Consider the following 14,253-nt stretch of genomic DNA (forward strand, 5'->3'; position numbering starts at 1 on the left):
GCAGCAGAAATTGATCATACTGATAGATGCAGGAGGAGTTTGAAGTATGCTATCTTGTCCCAACCTTTCTAGAAGGTGTGTGATCACAAAGTTCAGATACTGACAATATTGTACTTCAGCATCTGCCCCATTCTTTGATATTGTAACTCCTGCAGACTGCCCCTTTGACTATGATTGATGATTTTAAAGACTGATGAAACAGTACACTGATGAAGGCCAGTGCTCCTTTTATCCCATACGCAGAGGTGCTTCTGATAACTTCATTACCTCAGTGTAGTGCTCTGTCTGGTGTTGCTTCAAATGCTTAAAGCAAATTTGAGATTATCAATTATTCCCTAGTGAAGGCCCTGCTTTTATTTTAACTTTCACAGTAAGACACTGCTATGTTAAATTTCCACGTAGACCACATTTTGAACCTGTTATTTACCATCAGCAAGAAAATAATTAATGGAAATGCTGCTTCGTTATTTGAAATTATAAAAAAAATTTGATATCAGTAATTATTGAAATATTTGGCAGAGAGCAAGAGTGAGCCTCACTATTCCAATTAAAGGGACTTTGCAAAAAATAGAACTTTATTAGGCAACAACATTTATGTGTAAAAGTGAATACTGTACTACTGTAAGCTAAATCACAGTAACAGTCAATATTTATTACTCTTTGAAATATACACTTGTGTAGAATTTTTTCCAAAGTGCTTGTTTCAGCATTTTGCTGTACTTAACAAATACATTCAAACAATTATATATTTAAAATTAGGGTGCGTTATAAAACTAGACTCAATCATTAAGTACCGTCAAGGAACAGATGGCAAGAGAGGACACAACTGGTTTGCTGTCTGCATAGATTTAAGCATGAAGCCATTAAGCTATCACATTCCCATTTCTGATAGATTTTGGTCAATGAAAAATTCAAGACACATAATCCCTGATTATATGAGGTCTCAATCTGTAATTCATGACACTGGTAGTATTTAAAAAATCACTGAAGTTCTTTCTGTAATCAGTAGTTTTAAACTAATGTATTATTGGGATAGATGCTCTTGCCTGTTTTTATTGCTATTGAAATTAATGTGTCTTGTCATAAGTAGGTTGCTCTTAAATGTAAAATTGCTTCAGGGTGTCTTTTACTGCTCTGCTTCCTATTGACTTCTAGACAGATTTGCCCTATTTTGCTAGGCTATTTGCCACTGAAGCAGTTCAATATCTCCACCTAATAAAAGGAGCAATTCAGAGTTCAGAACATGTATTACCTTAGAAATGTTTATAGCGTAACTAGCACACTAGCCACTAGAATCTTGTGTTTTTAAAAAACTGTTTTTAAAAGCTGTTTTTTACAAAGGCCTATTTTAGAATCGATTTATTTTCAAAATTATTTCATTTGCATCTTCTTGTATTCCTGACAGCATGTACTAGTTTATTTTGGTGGTATTGGACCAAATGTATTCTAATAAGCAGAATTGTTTAGTAGTAATAAAAATGTAATTTATTAAAAAATTTCTTGGTCATAAAAATTAAACAATTCAACATATGGAGACAAGTAACTTATTAAAATCTGTAATAAATTAGTTGCCAAAAATGTAGACTAATTTAAAAAATGTAAACTAATTTAAAGATGTATGCTCTTGAAAGCAATACAGATTTTGGCAATACAGATGTTTAGAATTTTATCTTGCTGTATGAAAAATATTTGCACATTATATTTCAGTAGTTTTTCTTACTAGTTATTTCAAATGCTTGATAAGAAAATTAGTATGTCTATTCCTGACTTGGACCAGTCTGACAAAATACAATTATGCAAACAACGTATAATGGAAAGTGCATAGCTAACATCATGCTATGTTATTTCTTCTTTGAGAGGAACAAGTTAAGACATCAATACTTGAGAAGGTGGACTATATTGACTAAGTAATTAAAATGGTGTTTTGTGGATTAAGGAGAATACTGAGCTTTAAAGTTGGAGACTTTGAGAGAATGAGGCCTGATATCAGTGTTGGGAATGAAGGTGGGTTTTTTTTAAATCATGAATCTCCTGCTGAAGGACCTAATCACAGTTCTTTTGGTAACAGTGCGTGGTGTGAGAAGTCATCTGTCAGGCCTGTACTTGGCTGTTCGATACACTTTGCAAGTCAAAATTGATGGTTCAAACGTAATCTGAAAGCTAGAAATCAGTGACTGAAGATCAGGGAACACCGGTAAATAAAAACACTGAAGGATTCTTCTTCCAAGTGGCCTCTACTTTAAATGTTTAAGTTTCAACATCTGGGTCATTTTAGCAGGTAGCATGTTAATATTCTGTGTTTATAAAGTGTAATCGTTTAATGACATAATGTGATTAGAAAGATTTAAATTACTGCAGTAGCGAGGTGAAGTCTCATTTGCACTGGAAGGTATTGAGAGCAGGATTTCACTGTGGGAAGAGTTAGAAACAATTTTTTTCCATATAAAAGTCATCCTAGTCATTGCTACTGTGCAATGATTGAGAGTGTCAAAGACAACTTACCTCTTTTGTTTGAAGAATAATAAGCCAGTACAACAATCTTTACAAAAAAGTGACAAAATCAAAGAAATACAACTTCTTAATAGCTATAGTGAGTTACTGAGGCTACATGTAATTATGCTAAAAATTATTAGTAAAGATTAGTAGTGTTAGTACTGACATTTAAGTAACTTCTTGTTCTTGAGGATCAATAAAATTAAGTTAAACTTTTTGTTACCATAGTGTATTTGAAAGTTCTGCTGAAAATGTTAAGGGAACTTTGAGTTTCGGGTTTCTGTTGGACCTGTCACTACAATCTTTTGGAAAAATTCAAGATTATTAAAATAAATTTATTCAGCACACCAGGTTGTCCTGAGGCTGACATTCTGGTTTTAATTGTTCATCATCTGCACTAGCAGAGGATCATATAACTGGACTGTGAGGTTTTTTTCAAGTGGTAAAGATACAGTTCCGGAGCACATCTGTGGCCCAAGTTTTCCCAGCAAAATTCACAATCTGGGTAAACTGTTTTCTGCAGTTTGGGGGGGGGGGGCGGGGGGAGTTAAATGCTTTCTGTTTTAAAGCACAGGAATGAATCATTATTTGACCCAAAACAGTGTAACTTTTATCAAAAAAAGAAGCCTGGAATTTCCATAAAATGTGAGGAATGTGTGTCAGCCATTGAGTTGGTCTTGATAGATGAAGGTAATGTACCACATTAGAAAAAAAAAATCAAATATATATGGGGGGAGGGTGATATATGGGGTGAATCAGTGGAAATAAAGGAATGGTACTTTCAACAGTAGTATAAGTTTACAAAAAAGTCTTTGATATGTATCATTAACTTTGACACAAGACTAATACCACAGAATTTGTGATTATCTTTGTTAATGCATAATTTGACAGAGTTGATCCATATGCTGTTGGATTCTAAGGATTAAGATGGAGAAGGTGAAACATAAGAATAATTTGCTGTAGTACTGTTGACAAAATGCTGCTTAAGTGTTCTGAAAATGCTTGATTAATATCCGTTAGTGCATCTTTTGAGAGATGTGAATTATTTATTTTGGTACTGTGAGGAGAAATGCTGGTATTCAGGAGCAAAGTCCAGGAACAGGTATAATGACACCCTACAGTTCCTGCTCTTGCCCAGATGTTACGACTTCTGATTTAAAAAACTTATTTTCATATCATCGAATAAAACACAAAGCACACATGCTGTATCTTTGGTGTATGCAAGTCCCAGTAGTGAAATATTGTACTGCAAAACATGAAGATGGCAGTGGTGACAAAGGTGTGGAAGTAAGAATTTGTGTCCTAAGAAGTCTTGAGCTCTAATTGCCCTTTTTCCCCCTCCTTCACACAGATGTCTCTGGCATTGATTGTTTCTGCTGCTGTTCAGGAATTTTTCATTTGTGTTGTATTGCCCATTTGTTGTATTGGGATAGTAACAATTTGTTTGTTTTTAAAAGTGTGTGAAGGTTTATGTTTACATACCATTATGAAAACATAGTGCTATGCAAATGTTAAAGTTTTTGTTCATACAAGATCTGTCTGAAGTTTCTAGTACAGCTTTTGAAATGAGAAACTGTAAAGCCTGAGCTTTTATGACATTTGTGTTTTGAATTCTTGTGGTTGCACACTAATTTTTGTGTTGATACTAAAATAAGAGCTATTATGATATCCAGGAAGCTCTAGTGCCCTCTGTTTTGAATGCTCTAAAGGGAGATTCGTCTAAAATGTATGGCTGTAGAAATGCTGCTGAAGATGATGAAAAAGCCTGGAGATAATCCGCTAGTCATTAAGATTAAAGATGAAGATTAAGGGCCCAAATCGGCCTTTTGGAGATATGAATGTAGAAATAGGAGACTTCAGCTGATCTCTGTATGCCATCAGGTCAGCAGGATTTATCCTGGATTTTCTCTTCTGATTTTAACAAATTTGAATGAATTCAGTTTGGAAAGGAGTTCGGTTCTGCACATCTGCAAAGCACAATAATTTTTAGCCCATTTAGTTCCTTTTGCAGCTACAGGTTAACTGAATTAATAAATGCAAGGTGACATCTTAGTCGCATAGTTTTGGCTAATGTATTCTAAAATGTACTTTAATTGTTTATAGTATTTTTAGGAACGTGGTGATGAGCATTTATGAATGAGGCAGTTACCAGTGTAAGAATCAGTGTCCTAATTTTCCTAGACTTATATTCATATATATGAGAAAGAAGATGGTATGCTTACTGCTTTTCTTATTTTAAAATGACTCTGATAGAGGTGCATTTTATACATGATCTGATTTTCCCAGCAATGGGGTTTTTTAAGGGTATTTCCATTCATGCTCACAAACCAGGAAATTCAGATAGCAATAACTGCAGAAAAGACATACTTACCTATTTTAAAAATTACAATATCCTAAACCCAAAGAAAGCTGTAAAAGGCAAATAAGAGTTTGTTTAGGTAACTTAAATTAAATGAAAAATATGTAAATTTGTCTATAGCAACATGTGTACAAAGAGCATGTGAAACTACCAGTTGAAGTGATAGATTGCACCAAAATAAATCACGTTACTACTATGTACAGGGCAGTAGAGGGAATAGCTCATTTTGAGGGGCTGGTTGTTTACACTTACACGTTATGGTTGAATCGAGTATCTGTACAGAAATGTATGAATTGCGTGTATATTGATGATCTTGTAGACTTAAATCTTGTAGACTACTTACATGTAGTTTCTTTAGGTAAAATATAGCTGTTCTGTACGGTGCATATTCTTTTTCTGGTGTCCTCTGCACTACCTTCCGTGTGTGTGCATCAGTAGCCTCTGGCTTTCAGATTGTGGGTCCTAGGTGTCCTGCCAAGACAATTCATGCTGACCTGGACCCTGCTCCATTCAGTCTCCTCCTAAGGACCTCTGCAGGAGTAGGCTGTGTGGTGGATGTGAGTTCCCATTCTCCAGGGCCAGATGTGCCTGTATGTCACCTCACCTGGCAGTACAATACGCCCAAGGAGTTCAGAGAAGGCCTATGAGGAGCCTTTGCTTGCTTAGAACCCAGATGATTCATCTGCGGAGAAAGTACAAATGCAAACCTTCCCGGAAGTGTGACATCGTAGTAACTGAAACATCATCCGTACCATGCATAGAATAACTACCTCTCTTTTAGACAATGCTTCTACTGAAAAATTGAAGAATTAGGAGGTTTTTTTAGCAATGGCATTTCTGTTCCCTTGGTATTTGGTTGTGTCCACTACAATATTCAGGTCATTTTTGTATTATAGCAAGTCACTGCTCTTTCTGCATTTGATTCCTGAGTATAATCTTTTGTTTGTATGTGGTGTTACTGAATTCCATTACACTGCTGTCATACCACCTTTGCACTTTATCAGGATAATTCTCCATTGCCACAATATTCTTTGAAGTTTGGGGGGGGTGTTGTTATTTTTTTTTTTTTATTCCTCCTGATTTTTGCCAATGGCAGTTCTGGTAAATGTATTCTGTATTCTATTGTCTAAATCATTAATGACAATGTTAAATAAAACCAGACCCAGCAGGCACACACCCTTGCAGGAACCTCCAGTTTGACAGTGAGAAGTTAGTAATTTCTTGTTGGAGTGCACTATTGCAGCCAGCTGCACATTTATCTGACAATAAGATCATTAAACAATACAATAATATCATTAAATATCAAAAGTAGCATTGTGCAACTGTATCGAGTATCTTTGTAAATGTTAAAAAACTTCACGCTGGCCTTCTCTCTTGAATTCTGTAAGCCTTTTACAGGGCATTGTGGGGGAGTTACATTGGTTTTGCATTGTTTTCCTTGAAAAATCACAATGAATGGTTGTCACGCTGTCTTGTATGTGGTTAATAATTTGGTATGTTACGAGGTATTGAAAAAGGGTGACTCATCTGGATTTCCTCAGATCCTTTCTGCTTTTTGAAGGAAAAAGGGACTGATGTCATCTCTGAAGCCAAGATAAACCAGAGCAAAATCTGGTTGTATGTGAGAGTACATGACAAAAGCTCCCATTAATAATCCCTTTGTTGACAGGTTTCCGTCATCTGTAAATAAATTTAAAATAATTTAGTGTGTGTTAGCATGATGTATTTAATATTCCTCATTGTTCTAGAAGTGAAAACTTACATTCTGTTTCTGTGCCTTGTGATAGTAAAATAGCATCATATAGTTTTTCAGTGTATAGACATTCGTTAATTCCGCTATTCGTAATTGTCTGCATCAGCAAGAATGATTCCTGATGTCTACAGTGTGTGCTGGAATATTTACATTATAGCTGTGTTCTGCTTTCTGTATTCTGTCAGGGATGGTGCTGCTTTGGGAGAAGTGCAGAGCCACAAAAACTTTCTTCTATTCGTTCTCCTGTAATTGTGACGGGTGCTCCCAATTACATTCTGCATTAATAGCCAACAAAGGTGCTCATCTGACTAGCTGTATCAGACACAGATGTTTCCAGTTACTCCTTTCTGCCTTTGGCAGTCACTTCCACAGCTCCTTATTTACTTGTGGAGGAAAAAAAAAGGCATGGTAACCAAGACAAGAAGTTGTTATGCTGGCATATTAATTATATAATTTGTTTTATATAGAGAGCTTTAAAGATTAATATTCAGTGTGTTTAATTTATTCCTTTTTTTTTTCCCCCAGTAATCCAAAGTCCGCTAATCAGAGGATAAACAAAAAAGTAAACAATGATGCATCATTAAGGATTCAAAATTTGTCTATTTTGGTGAAACAAATAAAAACTTACTATCAGGTCAGTAATTTTTTCTTGTATTATGTTTTGCCTAGAATGTTTCTAAGTATTCTTTTATAGTTATGCCTTTAAAGGTAACAATAATAAGATTAATATTTTGAGATACTGTGTGGGTGGTTCTCTTTGTAAATCTGGTCAATTTTTTTATCACACTTAATTTACAGCTGTAGTAGTAGTCTGGAAACACTTGTATGTGAATGGTGATATGTTTATATAACAGATATTCTGCATCTTTGCTCATATAGTATGTTGAGTACATTAATACTGTTGGTATTTCCTGAATTGAGGCAAGTTTTGTGCCTATGAGAGAAATTATTACATGTGCATTTAATCTTATTCATGGAATCTTTGTAAGAAAAATGTGATAAAATTTATTTGTTCTAGGATTCATTTGATTTTCAGTAGGAAAAATCAGGTGATAACAATCAAATGGAAATTCATAGTAAATGCAGTGATTAATTTAGAGCTGTAAAATAGCCATTGAATTTTTGTGTGTTTTGTGCAATAGGTTATAGCTTGTACTATGCCTTCTAGATGCAGAGCCTGAATAGAGTGATGGATATGCTACAGTAGGACACTGCACATATCATCAGTGTCCCTTATAATGCCCTTCCACACTTCCCTGCACCTTTCTGCCAGGAGAGTCCAGATCTGGGAGAAAATCTCCTTTGCTCTGCCTGTTACAGCAAGTGCATCATGGCAGAGCCTGTATTGTTGTACGCTTTTCCTCATGTGTACGCACATAGTATATGTTCTCAAAACCTCCAAAGTACGGTGAAAATTCCCAGCTGTCGCTTACTGCGATGGTCAGCCAGTGTACATCTCTCTAGCTCGCACTTTGTGCATATGCATGCTCCACGTCCTTCTTTTCTTGGCAGCTACTACATGTGGTGGGTATAAGTGCTGCCTGTTAAGATCCATATGCTTTTCCATTTCCTGATGGTAGTCATTTTTGGCCAGGCATTAGTGGTTCACAACTGGTGCAACAGAAGGCACAAACACTGTTAAGATTGATCTTTATTTGAATACAAAGCATTCCCTGTGCCTCTTTGGCCATACGGTATCAGCCAGTCCTAGTGCAACAACATCAGGCAGAATTGCTTGCATTTAGGTATCTTACCTTTGAATGACTCAGAACTGTGGATGTTGCTCCAAACCTTTGTGTTACAAAAAATTTATTATAGCTTTTTTAAGTAAAAAAGTATTCTTATTCAATAACTGTTAAAATCGGTCACCATGCCTTTAATGGTTCAAGTTTGTCCTGTGTAAGTGTAAGCTATAGAGAAGTGCATGCACATTTTTCCCCCCTTTCCCTCCCCAGTCTCTTGGGCTTCTAGTCTTGTCAGATGCCAGCCTCTTCAGATAGTGCATTTTAGTGGGAGTAAAGGCATTTAGTAGCCAAACCAGAATGCTTGTTCAAATTTAAAACTGCTTTTTGAATGTGTTGATGTTCACTCAGATATGCCCACATGCATGCAAGGAGGTTTACACGTTGTGGTAGTTGATTGGGTTTGGAGAGAAGCATTAAAGGATGGACTGTAGTCTTTGATTTCCTTTCAAACTTAGTGCAACCTGGCAGCTGGTGTTTTCCCACAGCCTGTGCATGGATTAGCAAGGCAGCACAGCAAATTCAGTTTTCAAGGAGGAGTCACTTTAGTTCCTGTCACCTTTGAAATTACCCAAGGCAGAAAAGCTAGTGCTTGACGGGTGCCTTGGAATCAATCCAAGAGGCCTCTTGTAGCCTGGAGTATGCCTTGGCGAGGGCGTGAGCCTCACACCTGAGTGCTTTGGAAAGCTATCCATGCAGGCATTGTGTTTGGTCTGTGTTGTGAACGGGAGGCCTGAGATCTGAGTAGTGGAATGTGGAAAGTAATCACTGTATTGAGATACGAGATTAACATCTGGAATATTATAGTAGGGATATTAATGGCCATGGTGATTTTTAATTTTTAGCATTACATTATCCTAACTCTTAAAACTTTTTATCGTGAGCTTGTCCGTGCTAGTTTATTTCCATGCATTTTTATAACATCTGTGGAAAACATTCAGTTTAGCAAATAATTACATCAGTGTTGTATATGTACTTATCGGAAAACCTGCGCTGATAGAATATAACATTCAACATTAAAATGTGATGTTAGATTATACAAGTGTTTTGGTTCCTGCATCATCTTTGTTCTTCTCTGTCATTACAATTGCATCTTCTTTTTACAGTGAAGCTACTTTACTTCCTTACAGCATCACCAAGCTCTTACTAGGTCACAAACCTGTCTTTTGAGCCTATACATTTCCTGGCAGCGTAAGAGTGTGGAATTGTTCTCAGCAGCCTATTCAGGAGAACCGATCCCCCTATAAGTTTTGGTGGGCTTGGGAGGTTTAATACAGTGAGCTTCCATGACTCCCATGGGTGCTCTGTCAGCAGAATTTTGTAAACAGGCTTAGTTTATTTTTTCAGGTTAAACAACAGTTAAAAGAAATAACGTGAATTTTGGGACCCACAGGTTCCAATTTCAGATTTTTTAATAGAAACAGTCATTTCAAAAGTAAACACAAATTGAGAGCAGTTGCACTGAGCTTACTGATGAAGTTAACACTGTGTGACAGAAGAGGTGGTAGACATCTGTGAAGCAAGGTAGAGGTGTTGTAAGCAAAAGTGATAATGTCATTAGTCCATAGAGGACACGTTTCTTGGTTACCCCTGCTTGTACTCTGCTTCACAGTAAGGAAAGTTTTATAATAGCATCATGGAATTACTTGAGCTATTACAACAAAGAAGCCACCAAGCCCCCACTTTAAAAAGTATGTGATTTTCTTTTGTAGCAGCTATAAATACCCATTGAATTCCTTTTATCTGTTCTTTATTGATCTAAAGCTTCCTGTGGTGCACTTCATATCTTTTTTTTTTTTTTTTAAATTTTAAAATTGTCTATATCAAGATCTCAGAAATACAAGAGTCATGGCTGGTTGAAATATTTGAGAGGGTCAAAGCTATTTTCTCCCTCCTTGTAATTTCTCTTAGACGTGTGCAGTGAGAGTACATATTTTTCAGTCTAGTATTAATTCAGATATAATTTTTCATGTCCTATGGTGAGAGCCTTCAAGTATAGCTATAGCTAATAATTTCCACAGGTGTTTTTCAAGTTATATTATCATTTTTCAAATTTGACATAAAATGAGTTGACTTATGTTACATTTTTAGCTTAGAATATGACACCTAATATGTGCCTTTTGGATGTAAAGCACTGATGGTTCTGGACTACATTGCTTTTGAGTGTGAACATTTTATGTATTAATGAATCTGTCACTGTGGAAAAAAACCCCAAAAGCATGAGTCCAGAGCTGACAATAGGATGGCATCTGCTGTGAATAAACATCTGGGAACAGGAGGAAGACTATTCTGCTTCAGAAGAATTAGGCTCTGTCTAGACTGGGGATTTGACCTGATTACAGCCATTGCTGGCTGACAGAAACTAGCCATTGATACAATCTATAGAATAGATAGGCAAAGCTGCTGCTTGAGTGCGCGGGACTTACCAAACTAAAACTCCGCCTGATCATGCAAATAGGATTTTGTACTTTTGTAATCAGGATTGTCCCAGCGTAGCTGCAGGAAAAAACCCTAATTTTCACATCCGTGTTTTGGCGAGGCTACTGGGACAATGGACATGAAATAGAGGAAATTGATTTTTTTGTAGTATAAATGCAACTTAGAGGCAATAAAGTAAACATCTATCAATACGCTAGTCAGAGAAACATGAACACTAATAATTTAAAGGAGTTTTGCTGCATTCTGAATCTAGTTGGCTTAAGATCCATAAGCCAGCTCAGTGCCACGAGAGGATTCTACTATGTTGAGATGATCTTGCGAAGCAATAAAACAAGACTTATGTAGAAGTGATTCATACTTGTAACTTTTGTTGTTTTTTTTAATTAGAGTCCAAATAGTTAACTATTGAATAAGTATTAAGTCCTGAAAAGTTTTAAACTACTTACATAATACGAATTTCTCTTTAGTGGTGATTAGTATTTGACATTTGCTTTTGTTCAATACATATACATATGATTTAAATAATATTTTAATTAACTTTTCTAGGAGAATTTGCAGCAGTTGATCATGATGTCTTTGCCAAATGTATTAATAATTGGCAAAAATCCTTTTTCTGGTAAGTTTATTTTTAACTAAGATAAAAATTGGTATCAGTGTAATAATTTGTATTCTTTCACTGGAAATATAATTCATATAGGATTGAGCATTTCAACAGAAGATTGTGTAAATACTTTTAGCAAGTAAGTGGTTTAATAATGATGAATAACATTATTTTCTTTGTTCATACCAAAGGTCCACACTTTACAAAAACGTGTTCTGTCCAAACCTCAGCACTGGCTGACATTAGGATTTATACTGAAATAAAGTGCATTTCCCAGCAACCAGTGAGCCACTGATATGACAAAGTATAAGTTTCATGTATTCCCAGCTACTACACTTTCAACTACCTGAGAAAATTTCTTTCTACCCCTGAGAAAATTGGCAGTTCAATGCATCTCACTTGATCCAGCTCCCAATTCTTGTTTTTCCTTCCCTAAAACTATCCTGCTTCTCTTGCATCGTTACCTGAAAAATATTGCAGTTACCTTCTTGCTTTCTCCCCTGAACTGACGCTGTCTTCTCCATGCCTCCCACCTTCTCTGCTTCCAGCTCTGAGAGTTGCAATTTTCAGACCAAGAAAATTAGCCTGTGTGGACCCAGCTGACTATCCACAGCCACTTGGGAATCTCTGCACCATGCTCTCAATTCCAGAAGCACGGAGCAGACACACCTGGCCTGCATGGAGCCACTATGGATTGGGCAGAATTTATTTACTTGGGTCTAATGTGTCCCAGGTGCTCTCCTTCTGATGTTCTAGCACCTCAGCAGAGAGGTTAGGAACTACTCTAAAGGCTGTGTAGCTTCCCCTGGCTTGCTTTATTTATTTAAGATGTCTTATATGCCATGCTTCTGTGTATGTGAGACAAGATTTTTTCTCATGAGCAAGAAGAACCATCTGTGTTACCTCACTTTTCAATTCCAGGGTTCATAACATTGATACTTTCCATATCCCATCTGCATATATCCCATTTATGTAGGTATCTTGAGTTAATTTTTTTGACTTTTACTTTCTGCTTTTGAATATGGCTGCTTTTGCTTCTGAGGTCACAGCCTTTTAAGTTTTTTTATGTGTAGATGCTGTAATCTATCACATGCACCAAGAAGTGTGAACGTGGTCTCTTCTTTTCCAAAACAGTAGAATCCGTCGTGCTTTTATATTTTGATTCCAGACTTAAAGTTTTTGAAAGACTCTATGGATTTGCCTAGAGACCAGATTTAGTGGAAAAACAGGGCATAGTGTTGTTTTTGTAATGACATTTTTTTAATCTTTTCAAGATAGTGAGACAAAATATGTCTTTTAACATTATGGTGTAGTATAAAATGAAATTTTATTAAAAATGCTCTACAAAACCACACAAAGATAATTTAGTGTTCAGTTGTATACATAAAAACCTATGCTTTAGTCATTAATAAGAAAGCTTCCTGTTTTGGGACCTCAGCTAAGTCTAGCTTTTGTGGTTTGGTAACTGGAACCTCTGGCAGTGTATGCCTTGCTCTCCTTGTGGGGACATTACTGGATTTGTGAGAAAATACGGACTTTAGCATAACACACATATTAAAGAAATTTGTTATGTATGGACAGTATTCCTGAAGATATTTCAGATTCTTGCCAGAGTTCGTCACGGAGCTTGATCTGAATCAGAAGATTGACCTGTTCTTTTGGGTTCCATCCAGAACCTCTCCCCTTTGAAAGTTAAGACTGCTCTTGCTGTGTCATCTTGAAGAGGACCTCATTCCTATAGGGATTTTTAAGCTTTTTTTCCTTTGGGCAAGTGTAGCGAAATCAAACCTCAGCAACCTTTTGAGAGACTTGCTGTGTAAATCTGATTGCATGAAGGCAGGCCCCCCTAGCAAAAGTCTATTCTTTGATAATGATTTGAGTTTGGTCCACTAAAGCTTAGGCTGTAGCCGTGATTTTTCCACAGGAATGTCTCTCAGTTTTTCCCCTTTGCACCACTTTGCACTTACAGAATAATTAGTAAAGAAATACCAGAAGACGACAAATTGCAGAAGGCAAGAAACATGTTTGACTGTATCAGAGGCAGTTGGCTAGTCAAGGAAGATGCAGATAGAATGCTGTATTTGAGCTTTGGTGAAAAAGGGGTCATCGGAGACTTTATCAAGAAACATTTCAGTTGAGCTAATTGGCAGGAAGCCAGTTGCAGGAGAAAACTGGAGGAGAAGAGCTACAGCATGTGATTGTAAATGTTAAGTTAAATTACAGAGGAAAGGGAGAAAGGAGATAATGATGAGGGAAATGTTCTTTAATGGAGGAAGAGGAAAGATTAAAACCAGTTCATATTTCTGAGGGAGCAAGCCAAGGGAGGATGGAAGGCTACAGAGGATATAAAAGTCAGGGGTAAGAGTGAGCGCAGGGAAGATCAAAAGATAGGATAGGGACAAAGTTCAAGCAGCAAGTTGGAGGGTGTAGAAGTGAGGCATCAATGATCGATTTCTCTGTTTGTGATGGAGAAAAAGGAAGAAAAACATACAGGGTGGTTGGTAGGAGTGGGAAGCTGAGGTTGTTCAGTATTTTGCCATATTCCTTCAGGGAATGTGGGGGAGAAACATGGAAACAATATTCTGGTAGGCTTTTAAAAGCCAGTCAAGAGATGCTGAAGCAGCGTGCAAATGAGCACCTAAAGAGGAGCTCAGGGATTGCGCTTTTAAAAAAAAAAAGTGTGATGAATTTATTGAGATAAATGAATGTAGGAGGTGAGGTGTTGGGATGGATTCATTCTATTACAGTATTCTGGTTAACCTTTATTGGTTAAGACAGGCAGCCAGGTGGAATTCTCCTTCTTTAGCTGAAGTAACATGCTTCTGATGAAACATGTTCACTGATGTTTTTTATTTCTATGTAAAAG

At 36.6% G+C, this 14,253-nt stretch overlaps 1 protein-coding gene across 8 annotated transcripts in view; it reads left to right on the forward strand.

The window, feature by feature from the left end:
* The window catches only part of CCDC88A (coiled-coil domain containing 88A), a 77,404-nt gene that overhangs the window by 12,521 nt on the left and 50,630 nt on the right, over positions 1-14,253 (forward strand). For all 8 annotated transcript variants that reach the window (XM_054819107.1, XM_054819113.1, XM_054819114.1 and 5 more), the window contains exons 3-4: positions 7,131-7,239; positions 11,333-11,402. In XM_054819107.1, coding sequence (XP_054675082.1) covers positions 7,131-7,239; positions 11,333-11,402 — 179 coding nt within the window. The remainder of the gene's footprint in view (positions 1-7,130; positions 7,240-11,332; positions 11,403-14,253) is intronic.

The sequence above is a fragment of the Grus americana genome, chromosome 3, assembly GCF_028858705.1.
Source record: "Grus americana isolate bGruAme1 chromosome 3, bGruAme1.mat, whole genome shotgun sequence".
In the NCBI taxonomy this organism is placed as follows: Eukaryota; Metazoa; Chordata; class Aves; order Gruiformes; family Gruidae; genus Grus; species Grus americana.